This window comes from Meriones unguiculatus, chromosome 18 (assembly GCF_030254825.1).
Source record: "Meriones unguiculatus strain TT.TT164.6M chromosome 18, Bangor_MerUng_6.1, whole genome shotgun sequence".
NCBI lineage: Eukaryota > Metazoa > Chordata > Mammalia > Rodentia > Muridae > Meriones > Meriones unguiculatus.
The window spans coordinates 76841163-76863919 of record NC_083365.1 but is presented as its reverse complement, the minus strand read 5'-3'; the positions used below and the strand labels follow the sequence as shown (position 1 = coordinate 76863919).

At 45.4% G+C, this 22757-nt stretch overlaps 1 protein-coding gene across 1 annotated transcript in view; it reads left to right on the top strand.

Annotated features, from left to right (window-relative positions):
- The first annotated feature begins 17619 nt into the window (after positions 1 to 17619).
- Mapkapk2 (MAPK activated protein kinase 2) overlaps positions 17620 to 22757 on the top strand; it is a 42482-nt gene continuing 37344 nt past the window's right edge. Inside the window, exon 1 of the mRNA XM_021640131.2 lies at positions 17620 to 18178. Within this exon, the coding sequence (XP_021495806.1) occupies positions 17942 to 18178 (237 nt within the window). The 5' untranslated portion in view covers positions 17620 to 17941. The remainder of the gene's footprint in view (positions 18179 to 22757) is intronic.

The following is a 22757-nucleotide window of genomic DNA, read 5'->3' as shown; positions in this document are numbered from 1 at the left end:
AGCCAAAGGAATGTGAGCCTGAAGTGTGAATCCAGGGTTGATTTCAACTCTTTCTAGCTTCCCCTCCCTTCTTTCCTCCTTTCTTTTCCCTTGATCCCCCGTGGGTTAGTCCTAGTTGAGGGAATCTGCATTTTGCAGGTTCACATGTGCTACCATCTGAGCCCCCGGGAGAAGACTGTGCGTCACTTTTCCTTTTGGCTCCAGGAAGGAGAAGAAATGGCCTTTTGTAACATCTGCATGCAGCTTGGCTAGTCCCATCTATTCTAACCTGAAGAATTGCTAGACTTGCCAGGGAGGCAGGGAGGAAGAATATTAACCACTGACAGTGAATAACACTTCCTGTCCTGCCCCCAGGGAATGGTCTTCCCTGCTCAAAGCCAGCATCGCTGGCATTTATGCCTGTTCCTGTAATCTGTGCTCCTATCTGCCAGCCTCCTTCCAATCTGATCATGGCGTTACTTTCCCAGATGTCCAAGGCTGTCAGGAAAGGACAGAGGAACATGGGATCATGGCACATAAGCGTGAAGACACTCGGGATAGTCTGTCATGGAGTTGTCCTTACCCTGGAGGTCTATCCTTAGACTTCTCACTAGACATGATTCTGTATCTACCAGATACTAAGTGCTATGGATGAGAAACAATTCTGTAGAACAAATTCTTGTTCTCCTTCAGGTAGACACTCTGACCATTGTTAAGACCCATGGAGTTTCTTTTCTTTTTGAGCTTACAGGCCAAGGTCTAGCTATTGTTTTCAGGCACCAGACATGGCAGAGAGCCCTGACTCCTCTTCTCCCCCCTTTCCCTCCCCGCTCCTTTCCTTTCTTCATCCTCCCCCTTTTCTTTCCTCCCCCTTCTTTCTTCCCTCCTCCTCTCTTTCCCACCCCTCCTTTCTTTTCTCTCCCATCTTCCCTCGCTCTTCCTCCCTTCTTCTCCTATCCTCTTTTCCCCTTTCTCCTCCCCTTCCTCCCTCTTCATCTCTCCTTCTCTCTTCTCTCCCCTTTCTTAGTGTCCCCTTCCCTGTCTTCAGTAGATCTATGTTTGGAAACAGTGCTGAAAAATATTAACAAAAGTACAAAGCATTGGCTTTTGCTTGTTGAGGTGGCTTGTAGGTAAAGGCATTTGCTGTGAAGCCTGACAGCCTGAGTTTGACCCCAGCATTCACATGCTGGAAGGAGAGAACAGATCCACATTGCTGCAGTGGCTCATGTATGTTCACATGTGACTTATGTATGTGCATACACATATGCCCACACACATGCGCACATACTCAAAATAAATGTATACCAATTTAATAAAAATTTTATAGTTAATTTTAAGATTGCTTCCAACCTTTTTTGCTGTAGTTAAACATATATAACATAAACTTTATCGTTTTACTACTTTACAGTGTATACTTCTGTACCACTAAGTACATCTACAGAATTATGCAGCCACCAAATTCCCTGTCTCCAGAACATTCATTTATTCTCTACAGAAACGGTACAAGGCCCATCTTCAGTTTAAGATTATATGAGAAACTGGTGGAGGCATTCTGTAGTTCTTGGTGACCTGGACAGACAAGCGGTGGTCACTACACTCTAGGCTTGTCCAGATAGTAAGAACACTCAAGGAGTGTTGTTTTCCAAAGTCACTGCAGTATGTAGTGACATAACACTCCATAATACTCCTTCCCAAACCAGAACCATGGTTAATCTGTGTAATCCAGCTCCATGCCTGACATAAATTGGCTGTTTCATATGAAGGAGGACATTGGTCTGTGCAAATAGAGCTCTGTATCCCAGGAAAAGAGACTATGGCTGTTCTTGGTCATAAAGAGATGCCACTTGAGGGTCAGAAAGATTTTGGTTCAAATGCTAATATTGGCCCTTGTTAACTGTGTGGCTTGTTTTATTGTTTTGGTTAAGTCACAGATGAGGACACTTATGGCACAGATATCCTTTCTTAGAGAAGCAAAGGAGACTCCGCCATACTAGCTCTCCCTCCCTCTGTTTGACTGGAGAACTCCAAGGACAATTTGGTTTCATTTCCTATTGGCTCCTTTTCTGGGGCACCAGTTTCTAAGAAAGAGAATGCTCCCTGTTTTCTGAGCCCTGACCTCATTTTATGTTGATTAAATATGAAAAAAAGGCTTCTTTTCTGATGGATGGAAATGTGGTTTGTTCATTTGTGATCTCTGATTCTCATGCCCCCTACTCAGTCACTGCCACGGCTACTCCTCTTACTCTCTAAACTAAAACTGCCACATCTAACTGTCTCCAGATCCGAGAAAGGGACCGAAGACACGACACTTATATGAACACCTAACTTTTTTTTTAATGTGATATATTTATGTTGCCGAGGGAGAAGACAAGCCATATTGTGTATGGGAGTCAGTCTCTCCTTTCACTGTGTGGGTTTTAGGAATTGAACTCAAGTAGTCAAGCTTGATGGCCAGCTCCCTTATTTGCTCAGCCAGCTCCCTGGCCCAGGCACCTTGGTTTTAAAAGTATCCAGGATCTATCAGCCCTTCCCTCATAGTGCCTCTTTCGCCTACCTTTTTTATCCCAGTTACTTGCACATTTATTCTCACCTCCAAATTTTCAGATAAGGTATGCCTAGTGAGTGTCTAATTCTAACATGTGAAGTCCTTAGAAGAGCTAAAGCCCAACAGAACAACAGAAGATGACACATTTGCATGCATCTTGATGCAGGGAGATTAGCATATTCTGGACCCAAAGTTACTTTTTTTTTTTTTTTTTTGAGACAGGGTTTCTCTGTGTAGCCCTAACTGTCATGGAACTTGTTCTGTAGACCAAGCTGGCCTCAAACTCACAAAGATCCATATGCCTCTGTCTCCTGAGTGCTGGGTTTAAAAGCATACACCATCACTATCTGGCTCTACTTGGGTTATTTTTAAAACAAGATCAGGGTACCTGTAATCTTTCAGAATGTTAAAGCAAGTGCTGTAACTGGGAAATTATTTCTTCTTATATCCATGTCTAGTCAGTTGTCAATTCTTGCTGCCTCAGTCTCAGCAGGGCTCTGGTATCCTGTCCTCTTTTCTACCTGGTTGCCAATTTCATTCTTTCCCCCCTTTTATATTATTATATTAACTTGATAACTAGACTTCTTGCTTCAAACCTCTCCCACCCTGCCCCATTTTCCAATCTGTTCACGATACTTTTATTTGAGCTTTTCATAATTACTTTATAGGACTCTTCCCTCCTAGGTCGCCATTTTCACAGGCCAGGTACTTCATTAGCAGTCACCTTCAGATGCCTCTGTTTGTGCCTGCTGGGTACTTATGCAATAGCTCCCTTGCAAATCTCTCTCTCATTAGTACTTCCAGACTACAGCTTGCCAAACTCCAAGAGGAAAGTATGTGTAAATTCCAGGGGAAAGAATGCCATCTGGAGTCTTGTTTCATACTAATATCAAAATGGGCAAACTGGAAATATTAGGAGATTTGCTCCCTGGTATTTGCTCTCTAGATCAGTAGGCATGGTAACATTGCTGAAAAGCTATGGAGAAGGCTGATGGGTATTTCTTGGTTGGGAGGTTTGCTTGGCTGGACTTAATCCAGAAAGAGACCAGATTTCCGCAGTCTTCACCACCACGGAAAGTAAACAGTTTGTTTAAACGGTCAAGATTAGTCTTTTGGGGGGGGGGTTGGGGATTTAGCTCAGTGGTAGAGCACTTGCCTAGCAAGTGCAAGGACCTGGGTTTGGTCCTCAGCTCGGGGGGGGGGGGGGGGCAAGATTAGTCTTTTGTTTGTTTTTGCAATACTGGGGATTAAACCTAGAGTCTCACATGCTGGGCAAGCACTGTGTGGCTGAGACACACCCCATACTCCTTTTACTTTTTAGTATAGGAAAGGATCTCACTAAGTTGCCTAGACTGGCCTTGAACTCTCTCTTTAGCCCAGGCAGGCCTTGAACTTCCAATTCTCCTGTTTTAGCCAGAGTAGCTAAAGGCCTGCAATACCAGGTTCAGTTTTAAGAGTATTTGAATGAGTGACGGCCATAGAGTTCAAGGCTAGTCTGGGAACCTGGGCTATACAGCAAGACACACACACACACAGACACACACAGTGGCCCTGACTCCTTCTTTAGAAAACAAGCACAATCAAGGATGCATTTTCATTTTGCACAGGTAACTGCTTCTAAGAAGAAGGGAGGGACTAAGAAACACAATTTTTGCCTAGAATCAGAGACAATAAGACAATGAACAAACGGCTATGAATTAGGAATGGATAGGAAGGACACCAGCACTTTAGCAGTAGTCTATGTCAGAGCTGCTCAATGAATTAATGCCTTGAAAGTACTTAGAACCATATTTGGTGCATAGTGAATTTGATGAGAGAGCTCAATATCACAAGAATGATTCCCTCCCGCATGGATCCAACTCTGACAATATGAGGCTAACTATTCAGGGGGTGATAGCAAGCTTTTTTACTTTCAGACTTTTTTACCAGCCACCCACCATCCAGCCCCAGGCTGTTCTTTGAAGAAAACAAAATCAAACAGTAGTAATTACACAATAAATAAATGTGTAGTTACCACATCCTCCCTGTTTCCATTGTGCAACTGGAGAGTGCTTCAAAGTGTCTCTGTGGTTGTGTCTTTGTGTATGAGGAGTGTTTGTTTGGTTTTTGTTTCTCTACTCAATTAGAAGTTCTCTTTGTTGTTCCTACTTTTTTTTTTTTTAAATCTTTACCTGCTTATTTTTCAAAAAGACCCTTAAGCCACCTGCTTCTTCCATCTCCTCAGGTCCCTCTGGGCAGGCTGTAAAGACTGTGCCACCATGGCTGCCAGGATAGTCAAGATAACGGCTCTCTTCCCCAGAGCCCAGGAAACTCTCAGCCTTTGACCTTAGCTGTTACACCTTTGCTATCCTGTTGCCTTGGCCAGAACCTGGCAAGAACCTTTAATCTTAGTTGCTCACAGCAAATTCCCACTGAGAGGGAAACCATCTTTCAGAGGATGGCACGTTGCCAGCAATTGCACACACACACACACATTTTTTTTTTCTTCTTGACAGAAATAGCTGTGGTTTTCCCTTACAACCTTGCAAGTTCCCCCACGGAGCTGGAAACTCCCTTCTTGGTTATAGCTCTCCCTTCTGACCCAATATGCAAGTTCGGGAAGTTAGCTTGAGCTTCTGTACCTCCAATCACAAAAATCACCTTGGCTAGGGGCCAACTGGAGGATGAAAAGGTTTAAAGAAGGATTTATTTTTGGAGGTGTTTAGAAGAAGGGATTTACAAATGCCTCTGGTGAGGATAGTCATTTGGGGAACTACTAAATCATTGATAATTGTTTTTGAAGAAGTGAGGTTAATCATTTCCATTGCTAACTGCTGTCTTCATTTTGGATTAGCAAGGTAGAACTGCTGTGTTTCCTCCCTTCTCCCTTACATGCTGTATACTTCTGAGAGGCTGCAGGTAAACAGAAGGCAGAGGTGAGCTGTGGAACTATCATCACAGTGATGACTATGCTTTCAGTCTGAGAAAACAGGAAATGAAACTGCCCTCTGATAAATGCCTGTTCCTATCTCCTCAGTTGAACCTAAAGGCAAAGAAGACAGCCAAAGAAAATTGTAGCCCAACCAACCACAGGCTGTAGCAACTTCCAGTGTTGGGGTGTGGTGATATGGGTGTCACAGGATTATCTTTAAACACACAGTTTTCAGAACCTTCTGTGATCATCCATTATTATTCTATTATGATTCACCCTTTCTTCCTTCTTCATCTGATATCTTCGGGGCACTTCACTGCCTCCTGCCCTATTTCCCAGAGAGCTTCTTGTGGCTATTTAGGAGAAGCCCATGATTAATTGCATGATTGATTGGTACCCTGGCTCATACCTCACCTATCTAAGTCAGGACCAAACCACCCACCATTCTTTTATTCCCACAGCAGACATATTTCATAGGTCTGCCTGAGCCTTTTTTCCTTCTCCCTTTAGGGGGCTGTGCTTTCTCCTGGCCTGGTTGCCTGACACTCCATCTGCTTGGATGATTACTCATGTCCTTTATCTTTTTCAGGAACAGATTGTGGATAAATAGTGGTCAGAAAATAGAGCATCTGGGCCAGGGTAATAGCCCAACAGCCACGGTTCATTATCTCATTCTTATGTTTATTACAGCAGTATTCACAATAGCCAAGATGTAACAACAACCAAAATATGCATGATCTAATAAACAGCACTTAAAGAAAGTGGTATATACATAGGCTGTTGTTTTAGTTAGGATTTCTATTGCTGTGATAAAACACCATAACCAAAACCAACTTGAAGGAAAAGTTTATTTGGCTTAAATTTTCATATCACAGTCCATCACTGAGGAAAGTTAGTGAAGTCACTGAAGGCAGGAACTGAAGCAGAAGCCATGGAGGAATGCTGCTTACTAGCTTGCTTTCCATGGCTTTTTCAGCCTGCTTTTTTATACCATCTAAGACCAAGGGACCAGGAATGGTACCACCTGCATGGTGGGTTGGCCTTCCCATGTTAATTATTAATCAGGAAAATGCTCCGTAAGCTTGCCTACAGATTGATCTTACGGAGACATCTTCTCAACTTATACTCCTTCTTCTCAGATGATTCCAGCTTATATCAAGTTGACAAACATAAACAAACACAACAAAACTAGCCAGTATAGGTTATGGACTACAATTCACTTTTTTTTTTTTTTCTTAAAAGAGGAATTTTCAATACCAGCATGGATGAACCTTGAGGGCAGCATGTATAGTGAAACAAAAAAGGAATATAAATTCTGAAGATTTCACTTCTATGAGGTATCTGAAAAAGTAAAATTCCTATATTTAAAAATTTTTTTTCTAGGGATTGGTGTTGGGGAGAAAAATAAGTTAGTATAGAGTGGGTATATAGTTTCATGAAACCATTATAAATATGTGCTAGAGATCTTCTGTGCAATGGAATCTGTAGTCATGAATAAGAGACTGTAGTAAGCTTCAAAGGGTTAGACCTCGTGTTAGGGGTTCTTACCACAGTGGCATGATAAGACATGACATGGGGTGACATAAGCACAGCAAAACAGCCCTAGACCAGAACATGACACAGTTCACATGGAATATGTGACCTCAATGACACAGTGGTGCACCTGAGCAGAGTGACAGTCTTGTCCTGTCTATCATTTTCCTGAGCCTAGACTAGTAGTCCAGAGAAGCAACCTCACATGTTAAGATGGGGACAAGGCTCACGGAAGGGAATCTGCAGAGGTTCACCTGGCCCAAGCTTCTTCATCTAGGCCACTGGAAAGCTGGGTGACACCTATTTTATGACTTTTTCTGGGGTATTGACTGAGTCAGCATGTGGACCTGCAGTCATGTTGGATCACAGTAATTACTCACCAAATGGGATCTATTATCATGACCTTTTAAATTTGCTTCTCTGCCATCAGTCATCCTCCAGACTATCCAGCCAGTAAAAACACAAGTGTCCTCCTTTGTGACAGGCACCTGGCATGTCACCAGGATAATGCAAAGTTACCATAGCATAAATCTCAAGGTTATTCTACTTCCTCAGGCTTCTGATATTTTTATCACCACCACCCCCATTTGGGGACAGGATCTAGGACCTTCCTCTTTCTAGGTGAGTGCTCCACCACTGGCCTGTATTGTTTCTCCAGTCATTTCTTGACAAAAACAGAGCACACAATAGGTGGCATTTTAAACAACTCCTTTTCTCTCCCCCCTACCCCCAAATTCTGCAAGAATTTTGGCTTCAAGTATCTTGATCAAAGAAAGCCAGGATCTTTCCAGGCTCTTCTTGGTGAGGGAGGCCTTGGCTGGGCTGAAGTTTTGGAGTTCACTGATCCTCCCATTCAGCAATTCTTCTCTACAGGTTCCCCCTCCCAGGCCCCAGGCTTCTCCACTAGCTCTCTGGGAAGCTGGGTTTGGAAGGCTGCTGTGTTAGGTAAATAAGAACCAGATTCCTGAGCAGTGATGTGGGTGGGCACACTGGTCCAAGTGGCTGTGATCACTTGGAGAAGTGAAGAAACACCTCTGTGCAAGCCTGACCTATGTTGGGAGGGCTCAAGGGAGAACCTGCCCTTGGATCTGTTTTGCTCTGCCCCCTCACCCTTCCACCCTTTCCCCCACCACAATCCCCCCCCCACTGCCAGTTTTCCTTGGCCTGTATTAGAGGGTCTTTCCACCAATTGGCTTTGCAGATGCAAATAAACAAGCAGCCTGATGTCCTCTGTACTTCACTTTAAGAGTCTGTTTTCCTACCTCCCCATCCCCTTCCTCACATGTTCACCTCCCACCCTTTGTTGTTGCTTTCCATTCTTGTTTCTGCATCAGGCAGGATTCTGAGGATTGCTTTTCTCACTGGAAGGGCCTCATGGTGTCAGGAACTCACCCTGACTCAGGGTCCTCGGAGGACAAGCTCCAGACGGAAGCTATGCTGGAGTTTGGTACCTGTCCATAGGTGGTCAGTGTTGGCTGATTCAGGAGGCTGGATTTTCTTCTAAAATAGGTGATTTATGTGTATCATTTCAGCTTCCCTGAGGTTAAGGTAAAACCTTTTAGACTTTTGAACTATAAGAATGCATCAAAGGCCTTCAGAAAGAGAGAGAAAGAGATAGAGATACACACACACATACACACACACACACATACATGAGAGAGAGAGAGAGAGAGAGAGAGAGAGAGAGAGAGAGAGAGAGAGGAGAGGTAAGAAGGAAAATATTTCTGTGGTTTCCTATACTCTTAGTATGGCAATCTAGAGCACAGCCTTTGCTTGGGTCCTCATGGCAGAAAGCTGTAAGACGGCACACCAGGAAGATGGCCAGTCTTCAGCCTTAGTGAGGACTGCTGAAGGCTGATTTAGTTTGAGAGGCTCAGTACAGTAAAGGAGGCCACTGCTGTGTGCTGTGTCCAGGAAGGAGGAGGCCTTTGCAGGCTATGAAGCTGCCAGGTAATGGCTAGTCGGGACCTCTGTAGACCTTAAGGGTCACAGGAGCAGTCCATCTGTGTCCTCTGTTGGTTACCTTTGTATTTAGAGTGGCTAAGCCAAGGTCAGCACCCTGGAGACAGTGTTCTCCTAAAGCCAGAGGTTGCCACTGTTTTCCATGCATGTAGAGGGGTAAGAGGGAGCTACCATTTAACAGGTGTAGGATTTCAGTTTTGAAACAAAAACAACAACGAAACGCTCTGCAGATGGATGGCAACAGTAGTTGTACAATAGTGTGGCTGTACACAATGCCACTGAACTGAACTGTGTGCATTGTAAAAAAGCTAAAAGTGAATTTTAAAGGCTGAGGAGATAGCTCCATTGGCAAAGCACTTGCCACCTGAGTTTGGACCCCCAGCATCTATACAAGAAAAAGATGGGCATAGTGGTGTGTGTCTGTACTGCTTGGAGCTCATTGGCCAGCCAGCCTAGCCAAAGTGGTGAGCTCCAGGTTCACAGAGAGACCTCATGCTGGTTGTTTTTCATTGTCAACGTGACACAATTAACAGTTGCCTAGGAAGAGGGAGTCTCAATCGACAGATTGCCTGTATCAGATTGGCCTGCAGGCTGTGTTTTTGGGAATGCCTTGATTCTTGAGAGAGGAGGACCCAGCCCACTGTGAGTGGTGACACGTCTGGGAAAGTGGTCCTAGGTTGTATGGGAAAGAGTCTGAGTACAGCCAGAGACAATAAGGCAGTCAGCAGCATTCCTCTATGATTCCTGTCTCCAGCTTCGTACCTTGAGTTCCTGCCCTGACTTCCATCAACAATGGACTGTAACTTTATTTCCTCTTCAAGTTGCTTTTGGTCATGTCTTTATTGTTGTTGTTGTCTTGTTTTTGTTTTTCAAGACAGTGTTTCTCTATATAGCGATGGCTGTCCAAGAACTTGCTCTGTAGACCAGGCTGGCCTTGAACTCACAGAGATCCACCTGCCTCCCGAGTGCTGAGCTTCAAAGACGTGCACCATGACTGCCTGGCTTGGTTATAGTTTTTATTGAAGCAACAGAATCCTAGCTGGAATACCTTGTCTCAAAACATAAAACGGAACACAGAGAAACCCTGTCTAAAAAACCAAACCAGGGCTGAAGAGATGGCTCAGTGGTTAAGATCGCTGTCTGTTCTTCTAAAGGATCCAGATTCAATTTCCAACGCCCACATGACAGCTCACAAAACTGTCTGTAATGGCAGTTCCAAGGGATCTGACACCTTAACACTAATGCACTTAAATTTAAATAAATTACTAAAAAAACAAAACAGTAAGGTGCACAGCTGAGGAAGACATCTGATGACCTCCGACCTCCACTCCCATGTATACTTGTGCATACACACCTATAAACACGTGAACACCTACATACATACATACCACACACATTAAATTTTACATTATGTGTATTTTATTCTCGTGCCTCTCTCTCTCTCTCTCTCTGTGTGTGTGTGTGTGTGTGCCATCTAAAGGCTCACTATTTGATGACAAGTGCATCAGAGATCTTGGGCACTCTGATGGTCAGCACACATGGTAGTAACTGATGTTCAGCCACAGCACACATGTTCAGCCAACACTGGTTGCTTTGCAAGGGGCCATGGGGTCAATAATGGACAAAGATATGCGTATAAGTTCAAAACCACGTGCCCTTTCAGGACATTGTGCTGTTTCTTGCATCATGATTGCTCCCACTGGAGGACGATGGCAGAATCATTGATGTTCTTCTAGGACTGAGGGACTTGTCTACAGCAAGAGCTTCTGTAAGAAGACTCCCTTTATGATATAATGAGGCACATGGAGTTTTGAGAACCTGCTTTGTAAAGTCACTCACTTGTGTGTATGGTGGTGTAGATTTGGGCTTAGGACAAGAGATGGATCAGGTCTTCAGATTTCTCTTTCATTGGGCAATGTAGGGGGAGAGAAACCTCACTCTATCTATCATTGGATGACAAAAAAAAAATAACACAAAGAGCAGGTCCAATAGCCCTAATCTGGAAACCCAGGACTTTTTGAGCAGTAACAGGATGGTCTGAAATTTTAGAGTTTGGAACATTTGGGATCTTTTAATTAGGCATGCTCAACTAGTGAGTCCCAAGCATTTTGAATAAGCATATGCAATCTGTCTGTGTGTCTATCTGTCTGTCTTTCTTATATTAGGTCTTTCCTCACAAGCTTGCAAATGCTCTGAGTTCATATTCCTTATTGCTTCCTGACTCTCTTCTCTGCCTTTGACACTGTCATAGATGAAAGCCTCTGGGAATTTTACAGAGTATTTTTCAGCTTCAGACTGTGTTTCCCTCCCTTGAGCCACCAAGAGACCAGCGGGTGTTAAGAGGCTGGACCACCCTCATGAGCATTTAGGATCCTGGGGTAAGACACAACGAAGGTTGGAATTCTGGTTATCCTTTCTCTGGTTGGGTGATGACTTTAACTGGTATATTAGTCACTGTTCCTTTACTGCAACAAAACACCCAAGACAAACTTAAAAGAGGAAAGGCTCACATTCTGGGCTTTTAAGCTGTTGCTTTGGGGTTTCTGGTAAGGCTAGAAGAGCATACATAGTGAAGGCCCATTCACTTCATGCCCAGAAGGAAATAGGAAAGAGAAGAGACTAGTGGCCCACATTCCCCTCTGAAAGCTCACCCCCAATGGCCTAACTCTTCTCCTTAGGCTCTGCTTCCTAAAAGCCTAACACCTCCCACAATCCAGTAGCTTGGGAGGGGCATTCAAGATCTGAACTGGTTACCAGTTCTTTGAGTGAGCGTGTTTTCAGGGGTCAGTGTAGCAGAAATGGATATTATTTTAGAGTGTTAGCTGAGAAGGTAGAATGGGATGATTCTTTTCATTGTTATTGCTGTTGAGACAGGGCCTTACCCTGTAGCCCATGCTGTCCTGGAATTTATTATGTAACCCAAGATGGGTGTGTGTGTACATGCTATGCCACTTAGCTACATTCCCAACAAAATAAGATGATTCTTATGAAAGTATGTGCCATAAAACAATTCACATTGATAGAAGCTAATTACCATGACCAAGAACAGCTTAAAATGTTGCTCTTCTATTGAATCAAGGGAATAACATCTCTTCATCATACAAGGCAGCATTAAGGTGTGATTGGAATTTGAACCCCTGGATTTGATTCCACTGTATTTGGCTGCCTCAAACTTAAAATTCCTTAGTAAAGCTGTTCATCCTTAAATTCTCAGGAAACCTCAGCCACTACACACAGGGGTCTTCATTACGTTTCCTACCCTCCTTCCTTTGTTTGCCAGGCACAGACCCATAAATCCTTTTCATTAATCCACCCTAGTTGTATTCCTGGATGGTTTCTTCTTTCTCTTTCTTTTTTAATCCTTCCCCATCGAATTTTTCAGACTGTATATTCGCCTGAGTAGCAAGCAGTATGCAAGATACATGATAAACAGGGGGCGAAATTCTTGATACAGGAACCTGGGCTGGGTCTTTTGGCATGCAGGTAGATAGTTCCCTCTCTTTCCGACACTTGCCAGTTAGTGGTGGGATTTGGACTTAAGAGCCATTTGCCTGGATCTTGCTGTGTCTGTTGACTTGCAGAGGTGAAGTTTCTATTCCGCTTTGGGTGTTCTTCCTCTTTCTCTTTCCATTCCTATCCTTCACAGCTGCTCCAGCTGCTCCTCACTGTGGTCTCAAGAATGAGGTGCAGATAAGGGTCCCTGTGGGGGGAATCATAGCACTTCCTCTTCTAGGAGGTCTCAGGGAAGACATTGCCAACAACACTTGGTTTGGGTGGAGTTTCTTTTTGTGAGGTGGAAGGGAGGATGGGAAGCATGGAGACTACTATTTTGAAGTGGCTTTCTAGGTGAGAAATTTCTGTTGCTAGTGTTTTTAATATATGTGTCATTGTTCTGCTTTGGGAAAAAAAATCTCTCATTTTACCTATGAAATTTAGCCCAATGGCTTGAAGACAGCTTCGTTCCTTTTGGCATCAAGTCATGGTCCTTTGGAAGGGTGAGTCTTCGGAAGGAGGCCTGCTCTGTGAGCCATGCCAGCCACAGACACTAAGCTGACTCACCTGTGTGCACCTGCCTTTCAGTCAGGCAGTGGGTGGTTCTATCTTGTCCAGAGAAGCTCTCTGAACATTCTAAGAAACTGACCTCCTTAGCTCTCCACTCCACATCATCCACTAGTTATACCACATCAGAACAAAACAGGAAACATTTACTCCTTGGTGGTTTGAATTGAGGGTTAGGGGAGTTTGGAGAAAATATTGGCTGTCATTGGCTCCTATATCATTCCAGCCATACAGATTTGCATCAACTTATGTTATAAAACCAGAATAGGCCAAGATGGAAAGAAGTCTGTTAGATTTAAAGCTGATCAAAAGTGGGGTTATAGCCAATGCGTCTTTAGGATGTTTTTGCTTAGGAATGGGAAAACCACGTCCTAGACATGGAGGATATGTGTGTGGATGGGTGTGAGGGCAATCTGTTTATGACATCTTGCTATTTATACCAGAGTTGGTTGAAACACAGAGTCCATTTAACAACCTACAAGTAGCTTAACTGACTGGAAAGTGTCCTTTTCAGGTAATGAGGTTGGTCTAAGCCCTTTTTAGGCAACTGGGCTGGTACCTATTTCTTCAAGGTAACTTGGCTGGTCTTTTAGGCAACTTAGCTTGTCTGATGGTGTCTCTTAGCAGTCTATACCTATGTATGCTTGGGGAAGGAGGGACCTAGTGTGTCAGGGAGTTTCAGGGACTTCCTGAAGCCTTTGAATAGTTTACTTCCTATCTCAAGGAGCTTCCCTACACTATAGAATGTTTCACTTCCCCTATTGTTTCACCTACAATTTAAGGAGTACCCTCCAAGATGGGATGTTGTAATCTCAGAGGAAACTCCTCCACAAGGAAGGAGAAGGAAGGAGACCTTTCATTTCTCTTTAGAACACTTTCACTTATATGTCACTGGATAGAACTTAAATCTTGCATAGGAACCAGCTATTACGGAGGTAGGGAAATTAGGAGATAAAATTTGTATATAGGCAGGCGTATGCCTTGCTATTGGATCTTTGTCATCGTCAAAGAGCGGGAGAATAAAATAGCGTTGATTGGCAAAACCAACCAGCAATCTGAGCTACAGACATTCGTGAGATTTAAAGAAGACAATCCAAGCTCAGAGAAACCTAAACAATTGATGGGTGTAGGCTCATCATCGCTCACCTGTCATTGCCATCTTCATCTCTATGAGCTGGTGGGGAATGCTCTGAAACCATGATAAAGAAGTCCATTTCTCTTCTCCTCTTCTCTTAAAGAAGATGCTTTGAGCGTCATTATTTGTGTCATTTTATTTAATTTTGGTTTGTTTGAGACAGAATCATGCTATGTGGCCAGGGCTGCCCTTAAACTATGTGGTCTAGAGAGGCCTCAAGTTTGCATCAATCCTCCTGTGTTATTCTCCAAAGTGTGGAGATTACAGTTTAAGCCATTCTATCCAGCTCTTAAGGGTACCTTTAAATATGTTTTCACAAATTAGGATGGCTATCTTGGGTAACATACACGGGGATGGGCTGGAGGGTAGTCCTGAGGAATCACCTCTTTAGAGGCATGCTGTTATCCAAGTCCAAGGAGTTTGTGTTCTAGTAGTGGATCCACAGGAGACTATGACATTATTAAATAAAAACAGAAATGCAGATATCTAACAACAAACATGTGCCATGAATCTGGGAATAAAGCTGATGCAATTCTATATACTCATGGTCCTTAAATTGTTTTCATGTATACTTTATTACATGATACATACATTTATATGTCAGTATAATCATATTTTTTTTGCAAATAAATTTCCAACATTTTTGTAATGCTTTGCTGGGGCCCATACCAGGGGCTTTGCACAGGATAAGCATATACTCTATTGCTGAGCTACAGCCTCAGCCTGGCTTCCACTTTTGAATTGCTTTTACACCAACTTAACAACTATTGCTTAAGTAGCTTACTACAGATGGCTGAGAGCTTGATGTTAGAAAAGCAGACCTTTGGGCTTTATTTTGTCCTTATAATATCTCTACGACGTGGGAAGAGCAGATGTTATTTCTACTACTTTTTAGACAGGAAGGAAGAAACTTAGGGGCAAGGGACTTTCATATGGTCACATGTTAGCTTAGCTAGTGTTAGAATGGAAGGCTCTGGGTCTCTTGTAGAGTGTCTTTTCCTATGGCTCATCCTATCATCCAGCTACTCATTGGCTACTCATTTATACAGTTCCAGATGCCTTGTCCTTTTGAGCTGTGTTCACATGACTGTACTTTTGTTTGTGTATTGAATATGTATCCTGGCTGTCCCATGTGCTCACTAGGTACATCTGGCTTTTGTAACTCCAGGAGAAATGCCCACTGGGTTTCTGTGATCCATCATTCCTAGGATCTCAGGTTTAGGCACCTTTCCAGAATTCCCCTTACATAGGAAGGCCGTGCGGTGTCAGGAACAGGTCACTAGGCAATGAGAACAAAGCAAGAAAGTAATACTTGAGGAATGCTGCTGTTTAATATCTCATAAGAATTGATGTTGTATGCCTTATGAAGAGTTCTCATAGATGTCATCTCATTTAATTCTTCCCCAGTTGTGAATGGAAACGTTAAGGTTTTCCTCATTTTCCCAGAGAGTGGTGCTAAGTGGTTTGGTTAAGGTGCCTTACTAGGACAATTGGATTCTGCTCATTTCGATTTTGCAGTTTCTCACTGTGTCTTGATGCCTTTGAATAGCTCATTCTCTTTCCACCCTTGTGGGAAGAAACAGATGATGGCCAAACGGCAACAAGAAGTCCTGAAAACCTCTGTGGGGGCATGGGCCAACACAGAGCTGAGGCAGTCAGGGTGGGAATCCCTTCCATGGGAGCTATTGAGGCCTTCCTCTTCCTCATCCCCTGATCTTTTCTGTTCCTGCATCTCCATGGCCTCAGTGCCTGTAGAACTGAGAATTGTCTAGCCCCATCTTCAGGGTAGAAGGAAGTTAACCTGCTGCAGACTGAAGTGAGTTAATCTGCCTTCTATCTGCCACACTGCTGATCCAACTACTGTACCTCCCAACCCCCATTAGGGTTATCACCACTGGGCTGATGGTAGAGCGCTGAGCACAGCACTGAAGAAAGGGCTGCCTAAAAGGGGACCAGGTGTCTCCTTGGTCCATAGTGAGTTTTGCTGGATCCTGAAAGGGTGACTAAGTTTTTTACCTTTTCATCTCTGTCTTCCTTGGGGCAAGCATCTTCTGGAAAGCTCAACAGGGAATAGAAACCAGCAAATGCACATATCCTTCCTGGGCTATGTCTCCAAGGACGCTTCCTGCTTCACCTCCACAGTTTTGTTGGGACATATTAAAGACTATGTGTGGCCATGGGTCTGGCCTCATCTCTAATTTGTCTGAATCAGTAAGTAAACTGGAGCTGTGGAGCTATTTTGTCCCATTGTCTCATTTCTTAGCTGCTCTAACAGTCAAATCCTTGTGGATCTGAGCTGTAGGCCAGTTAGACCCTTTTTCCTAAGAGACTTGTTCTAGAACTAGGTTGCTTCAGAAATACTTATTGGTTGTAGCCTCAGGGATGAATTTCCCCCAACCCTTGAACCATTCCCCAGCCCTGCCCCCTTGCTACATACTCTCAATGAATTCAGCACACAGTGAAAATGTACAGGTGTTTGTCCCAGAGAGGCATGAGGTTTTTGTTTGTTTTGTGTAGCCCTGGCTGTCCTGGACCCAATCTGTAGACCAAGCTGACCTAGAACTCACAGAGATCTTCCTGCCTCTGCCTCCTGGCGTGCTGGGATTAAAGGTTCGTGCAGCTGGGCATGGGATTTCAAGTTACCTGTAAAATTCCAGCCCTCAGGGAGGCAGAGGCAGGCAGGTCTCTGTGAGTTCGAGGACAGCGAGTCCAGAGAAACACTGTCTCGAAAATGAAGGAGGAGGTGAGGGAGGGAAGAGGAGGAGGAGGAGGTCTGTGCCACCACACTCTGCTGGGTTGTTTGTGGCTATTTTGAGATAGAGTCTGCCTTTATTGCTCAGGCTGGTCTTCCGATTTGTCAGCCTCCTGCTTTAGCCTTCTGCATGTAGCTTAGATCACAGATAGCTACAGTGCCCCATTTGTTCCCATCTTGGGCCATTTTGGATTTACATAAAAATATGTTCAAATTCATAATAACTGAATTGTTTATGATTACATAGCAATACATTTTTACTGGAAAACAGTAAGTCCACGAAGAAAAAATGTGAAGCTGACGAGACTATTAAGGAAACTATTGCCTGACTCCTGATCCTACTGATCCTAGGCTGAGTAGTTTCTATAACCACAGAACTGAACGGGTAGCCCCCACCCCCAGGCTCTACGTAGGAAGATTCAATCGACGTTTCTTTTAAAATATACCTCCTTCTCAAATTCTCCGATGACCTGTCTTCTACATCCAAGCAGCTGGAGAACTGTAGGTTTGTTTGATTTATCCAGACGCTTTTCTTTTGCCCTTTCCCTTCCCTTTGCCTGGCCCTGGTTAAGAATTCAAATTTCTCGGTGCTCTCTCCCTCGGCTCACAGACCCTGCCAGCCAGGTCCCTCCGCGCTCCCGCCACTGGACTTCTTCCTCCCCTTTAAGGCCCACCCCTCCCCCATGCCCACGCCTCCCCCAAGCCCCACCCTCGATCCTCCCCTTTAAGGACTAGCCCAGGACGCAGAGCAGCCTGTGACGCGGCCGCCGCCCCCGGGCTGGTACTTCTTGGCGCGGCGATTTCCCACCTGCGGGCCCCGCCGTCCCGGGTTCCCCGGAGCGCAGGTCTCCGGGGGCAGGGAGCAGGGCTGGTGGGCGCCCGCGGCGCGCAGCGGGACCCACGGGGCCCCGCGACCCGCCGAGCCTGGAGCCGGGCCGGGGCGGGGCAGCCGGCTCCAGCCCGGAGCAAACTTCGCCGCCGGGCGGGGCGTGGCGGGGACCCGGACCCGAGCCGGAGGAGGGGGCGGCCGCGGCCCCTGCCTCTGCGCTCGAGTCCCCGGGAACCATGCTGTCGGGCTCTCCGGGCCAGACCCCGCCGGCGCCGTTCCCCAGCCCGCCGCCGCCCGCTCCGGCCCAGCCGCCGCCGCCGTTCCCCCAGTTCCACGTCAAGTCGGGCCTGCAGATCCGAAAGAACGCCATCACCGACGATTACAAGGTCACCAGCCAGGTGCTGGGCCTGGGCATCAACGGGAAGGTGCTGAGGATCTTCGACAAGAGAACCCAGCAAAAATTCGCCCTGAAGGTAAGTCTGGGCCTCCGTGGAGCGCGCTGGGATCCGGGGCAGTTTCCGGTCACCCCGCGAGTGGCCGCGACCCGAGAGGACTTACGGGGACTGCCATGTTGGGGTGTGAGTGGTATCCAGCCGAATGGCCACGCTTGGGTCCGGGACGGCGTCTGCTCGCTTCACCCGGCGCCGAGGACACAGTGGCCTCACCGTTCCTCTCTCCTTCCTTTCTGCGGGCACAAAAGGCCCTTTACTCATTGAGCTGGTTGGTCGGTCGGTTTGGAGAAGTTCGTTCTCTGAGGTTTACTCAACCCTGCTCCTTATTTGGGAGCCGGAATGTGACTTCGCTCTCCCTGGCCTAGCGAGGTCGGCGCGCAGCGGTGGGGCGCGTCGGCGCGGCTTTGGAGACTGGGGACCCCGCCTCCGTGGCCGGCGATTGTCTGGAATCGCCGGCGCCTGGCCCGCGCTGTTTCCATTGCTCTATGCACCGTAGGAAAACTTGTCTGTAAGCCAGGTTTGGCCCAGTGGTGACAAACTGGCCCCGGTTGCTGGCCACTCAAGTCAGGAAACGCTATTCTTGCGTTTGGGAAACCCACTCTTAATCTTTTTAGGTCTTCCCGTCTCTCTGTGTCGTCTCTGTGTCTCTGCTTCTATGCTGCCTGAGGATGGGGCTTTCAAAGGTCCCACTGAAATGTGAGTCTGTCATTCAGGGTCATTATAAAGTTTTCTTCTCCAGGGTTTCAGGTTACACCATATCTCTAAAGGTCACTTGTCAAGTGTCTTTCCCCTGGGTGTCTCAATGATTGGAGGAGCAAACTACTTCCTGTGTTATGTTTTTCTCTTCCCCTTCAGCCCACACAACTTGCTTTGTTTCAGCTATTATATAGTACAGATGAGTTATGGGTGAGACTGTTGTCAGACACAGTAACTGGACCAAAGCCCTGGTACTTTGTAGGGAGCAAGGAAGTCCAGTTTCTATGATAATGTTTTTTTTTTTTTCTATTTTCATCCTCAACATCAGATTAAAAAAAATATATATTTTTAACTATAAGCTCTTGTGGTTGTTGCTTGGTGCCGAATGTTGGGGAGGGACTCAGCACTGCCTGAATACTGCAGTACTTGTTCTTTCCACTTCGATTTCCATCTGTATTAGTATCCAAATGAGGAAAGGAGCTGATTGGGTTGAACATGGCTCTGACCTTGGGGACTGGAAGTGAGTGAACGGTTTGACCACAGTTAACTGTATTGTTGAGGAAGTGACAGATGTTCTTTCCCGGAAAGATTTCTCCGTCCTCTGAGATGCCATCTGCCTTCACCCAGCAGCAGGCTGAGAGGGTGGCTGTTCATCCTCTTGGATAGTTGGAACACAATATGAAGACTTCACAACAAAAACATTTCATCCTTTCCAATTCTGTTTAAACACACACAGCATTCTCTGAAATGCTTTAGGTTGTGGATTCAGATTTCTGGTATAATTAACAGAAGAGGAGTTTGTGTACTTTCCTCCTTTGAACGGTTTTGAAAGGAAAGATCCTAGCAGCATATTAAACAATCCTCATGCTTATCCTTCTCTAGTCAGAAGTGGGTGAAGACTGAAGTCAGTCTGTTTTGACAGCCAGCCTGCTCCTAGATCTTAGAGGCTGACTCAGCTGCTGTATTCCAGATTTCTCATACGACTTTGTGTTAAGATTTAATAACAGAGGAAGGAAGGAGAGCCAAGATGTTTGCAGGATGGCAGTAGTGTTGACAGTGCTTCCATACCCAAATATTGGCTAAGCCATAATCACAGTGGTTGGGGAATCTGGTTAAAAGAAACCCTGTTTCAGTGATCTGCACCACAGAGATTTCTACTTCCTTACACTTTAAAAACTTTAGGTGCTGAGTAGGAGCCTTTTTATGCAGTAGCGAGAGAAGGGGATACAGTGGAATAGGCTGGGTTGATGGTCTCTGGGTGTCAGACAAGAGGAGACCTATGTGCTGTAGAGTATACTGAGCCCATGCCCAGGAGCTTAGTGTGCAGTGTGGCCAGCAGCCTGGCTCTTGTGGGGCCTGCCTTGGAAGGCTGCTGTCTTGTAGCCCTGAGAAACAATGGGAAATGAAGGCTGCTCATAGGTTTTACTCTTGTTCTCTTAAGTGAAACCAGAGCTTTAAAAATGATCCAAAGATGGCTTAGCACTTAGGAGCATTTTCTGCTTTTGCAGAGGACCCAGGTGGGTAACAACTATCTGTGACTCCAGTTCTGGGGCTTCTGACACCCTTTTCTATCCTGTGTGCTCACGTTATGCACTAGGAGTACATACGTGCGTACATGCAGGCAACCATACACATAAAATAAAAGTGAGTAAATAGATAGAGGAACCAACTGACCCTGTTGCTTTTCTTTATGCTCTTTGGAAAGCTGATGTTTAGATGCTTCTGATGGATGCTGTCACCTTGCTTCTTTGTCCCTCCTTGCCAGCCTCTGAGTCATGCACCCACTTCCAGTCAGTTAGAAGCCAGCTGAGAGGGCCTCACCTTCCAACACATTCATTTAGTAAATGAGGAAAACCAAGGCCCAGAATGAAGAAGGCATGACTTGTTCAAGGCAATTGGTAATTCTTGCCATTCTCTTGACAAAGGCAGGAACTGAACCTAGTTCTTCTGTTTCCTAGTCTCAGGACACCTAACAGGCCTGCAGCTGGTTGTTATTTCAGAGTGCCTTGAACCTGCCCTATTGGCTCCATTTGTTGGCCAGAGGATACTGGTGGGTATATGCTGCCTCCCAGCCATACTAACTGTAGTTGGAGAGGCAGCTTCTAAACTAGCATTTCCATAAGTTTTGGATTTATAACAAGCCCTTCTATGCCCATTAGGGAGTTTGTGGTAGAAATCCTATTTATTACTTTTTGGGTATTCTGCTATTTCTTTGGTAGGGACACTTAGCCTCAATCCATTTGTGTATGATGTGACTATTTTTCCCCATGGGTTACATAGCTGCATTCTGCTTCAGTGTGTGATGGTGACGCTTAGGTACTTATTAGCTGAACAAATTTAATTAAAGCTTGTGGTATTGTTCCATCTGCTGTTTGGTGATGATCATGTTATTGCTTTACAGAATACGGGATGTTGTCATAACTTATCTCTGTTTATCTTTCCATTGCGTAGACTGGAGGAAGCAAGGTCCTGCAGTTTCTTCCCTTTCTCCAGTATACCTCCTTCACTGGGTCATTTAAGTGCCACAGTCACGTAGCTGCTTTTGGTAACATGATGGACAGATTAGAGCCTCTCACAGTTGGCCTGGGCATTGTTGAAGGGCACCGTCACCACTCTCACCTCCCCCGATACCCAGTACAGCCAGTGTCCTTGTTCTGTGTCCTCACTGGAGAGATGACCTGATAGTGTGGCTGGCAGGGGCCAGTGTCTAAGTTTGACGTTTGCTGGATGATGTGAGGAAAGTCTCATGATCATGCCAAGATCAGTAAAAGTTGTGTAGGGCAGTGTTGTCAAATATAGTAGTCACTCTTTGCATATAGCTGTTAAAAGCTGTTTAAAAGTAGCCAACATGAAAGCATAAAATCAAATGAAAAATGAAGTTGCCAGCCACAATTTGAGTTCTAAGAAGATTTCTCATCCTCACAGGAAAGTCTACTGGACTTTGCTAGCCTGGGGGCTAAATTATGTGAGCAGGAATAGAGGGATTCTAAAGGAGGGACACCTGTGAGAATTGATGACGCCAAGGGAAGCTTTGGCTGGTGACAGTGGGAACTTGCTGGGCTTCTGAGGAATGAGTGGGTTTGCCAGAAGTCGGGAAACTGGCTGTGGCTAGAGCTGAGGGGAAGAGTAGGAGACCAAGTAGGTCAGGAGCAGTGGGTCCAGAAGCTAGGCATTCATTGAAGTTGGGGTTTGTGGACTTTTGGATGAAGGGTCAAATTTTTGCCTTTTGTGAATATTTCCCTCTTTTGGAAGAAGACTCCAGGCATGCCATCCTGGTGCAGTCGGAGCTCTGGCCACCCTTTGATGCAAGATTAGAAGTGGGTTAGTTCATGGTCCTTTATTTGTGAACTCTGGACTTTCACAGAATCACAGTTATGGTTGGTGGCTGAAAGGAGGGAAGAGAAAAACCATCATAGGGCCCCAGGGCCACATTTTAGTGGCGGTCTGGGAAACAGCATTCTTTGGGGGGTGGGGGGATGAAGGCATGGGTAACCATGATTGGAACGACAAGGAGTTGGGGGTGTTGTCAGTGAAGCAGGTGTGAGAATGGGGGCTGGAGGTAGAGTCAAACTCCTGTTACCTTCAGGAATCAGGATATTAGGGGTCTGCGCCAGAGGGCATCCATGTGAGGTGGGCATCTGGGTGTGAGTAGTTTTGAGGCTCCAGAGTAGACCTGCTTTGCTTGGAACCATTGCTCTCCCTGGTTGTTTTTGTGGTACAGCAGTCCATACTGGCCTGCCTTCTCTCTGCTTCACACCCTCCTGAGGGTCATGTTGAGGTCTCCTCACCCCCGTGCACCTTTTGTGTGGTTCTGTGCCTTGGATCGAGGTTAAGTGGGCAGGGCACTGCAACACCTCTTGGTAGTTGATAATAATGGACATTCCTTGGTCATCTCTGTCACCTC